At 43.8% G+C, this 1,935-nt stretch overlaps 1 protein-coding gene across 1 annotated transcript; it reads left to right on the top strand.

The window, feature by feature from the left end:
- Positions 1-644: 644 nt before the first annotated feature.
- LOC116865416 (olfactory receptor 10A2) lies at positions 645-1,598 on the top strand. Its single transcript, XM_032853688.1, has one exon. It carries the CDS (start codon positions 645-647, stop codon positions 1,596-1,598), a length of 954 nt encoding a protein of 317 aa, XP_032709579.1.
- The last annotated feature ends 337 nt before the right edge of the window (positions 1,599-1,935 follow it).

The following is a 1,935-nucleotide window of genomic DNA, read 5'->3' on the forward strand; positions in this document are numbered from 1 at the left end:
TCTACACATAAGTGAGAAAATATAGTATTTGTCTTTCTCTATCTGACTTAGTTTACATAGCTTAATGCCCTCAAGGTCCATCGATCTTGTTTCTTCCAAATAGTAGGGTTACCTCCTTTCTATGGCTGGAATTATAATTCCGTGTGTGTATGAGTGTGTGTGTGTGTGTGTGTGTGTGTGTACATGCACATGTGAGATTTCTTTATCCATCCATCCACTGATAGACATTCAGATTGTTTTCATATCTTAACTTTGGTGAATAATGGCACAATGAACATGGGACAATAGATATGCTTTAACCCCACCTCAAAGGCATTAAGGGTGGAGCACTAAAGGGGCATGGTAAATATGATCTGATTTGTTTTAGTAAATATGGTAAAAAAAAAAAAAAGGCACCAAAAAGTTCATAAGAAGAGTAAAAGTAGGGAATGATGACCTATTACCATTCAAGAGCTCAAGCTCTGGCCATTCTTCCTTGTGTCTTTATTCTGAGACAATACAAGGCCCTTCTTCTTCCAACTGAGATCTTGACCTTGCCTCTTTTCCTGACATTAAAAAGGAACCTGAAAAACAAACCCAGATTCTGACACTTCCAATCAAGAATCTCTCTCCATGACCACAACTGAGGATTCTTTTCTATATCTATGGCTGGAGGAAACTGGACAAGAGTTGAAGAGTTTATCCTCTTGAGCTTCTCTTCCCTACCTACCGAAGTACAGTCATTACTCTTCCTGACATTTCTAATCATCTACCTGGTCACCCTGATGGGAAACAGCCTCATCATTCTGGTTACGTTGGCTGACCCCATGCTGCACAGTCCCATGTACTTCTTCCTCAGGAACTTGTCCTTCTTGGAGATTGGCTTCAACCTAGTCATTGTGCCCAAGATGCTGGGGACCCTGCTTGCCTGGGACACAACCATCTCCTTCCTTGGCTGTGCCACACAGATGTATTTCTTCTTCTTCTTTGGAGTAGATGAATGCTTCCTCCTGGCCACCATGGCTTATGACCGCTATGTGGCCATCTGCAGTCCCTTGCACTACCCAGCCATCATGAACCAAAGGACCCGTGCCAAACTCGCTATTGCCTCCTGGTTTCCAGGCTTTCCCGTAGCTACTGTGCAGACCACATGGCTCTTCAGTTTTCCGTTCTGTGGCACCAACAAGGTGAATCACTTCTTCTGTGACAGCCCACCTGTGCTGAGGCTGGTCTGTGCAGACACAACACCGTTTGAGATCTATGCGATTGTTGGAACCATTCTGTTCGTCATGATACCCTGCTTGCTGATCCTGTGTTCCTACACTCGCATTGCTGCTGCCATCCTAAAGATTCCATCTGCTAAAGGGAAGCATAAAGCCTTCTCCACCTGCTCCTCCCACCTCCTTGTTGTCTCCCTGTTCTATGTATCGTTAAGCCTCACCTACTTTCGGCCTAAATCCAATAATTCTCCTGAGAGCAAAAAGCTGCTGTCATTGTCCTACACTGTTATGACTCCCATGTTGAACCCCATCATTTATAGCCTGAGAAATAATGAGGTGAAGAATGCCTTTGGCCGGACCTTCCGCAAGGTTTTAGGCCTTATAAATTGCATCCCATAGACATTAAGAAGAGTAAGTGTACTGAATGGGGGGCAGTCAGTTTCCTATCTGGGATTCCTCTGCCTCTCCTCCTATCTCTTTTGAGAAGAAACCCAGCTCCTGAAATGATGTTAGGGAAGCTCAGTGCAGGCAAAGAGCATAGAAGTAGATGAAGACCTACTGCTACAACCCATAGAATTCCTCTGCTCATTGTAGGCTTACATTATTTTTCTCATTGGTACAGTGGTATTTTGCCAATTGTATGACCTATCCATTCCAGGTATTTACTTTGTTAATATGTGCCAATGTTACATATGCTCCGACATTATGAAACTGCTTATACTGTGACCTTGGAGAC

Source organism: Lontra canadensis, unplaced genomic scaffold (genome assembly GCF_010015895.1).
Source record: "Lontra canadensis isolate GAN:19392208 unplaced genomic scaffold, GSC_riverotter_1.0 scaffold7, whole genome shotgun sequence".
NCBI lineage: Eukaryota > Metazoa > Chordata > Mammalia > Carnivora > Mustelidae > Lontra > Lontra canadensis.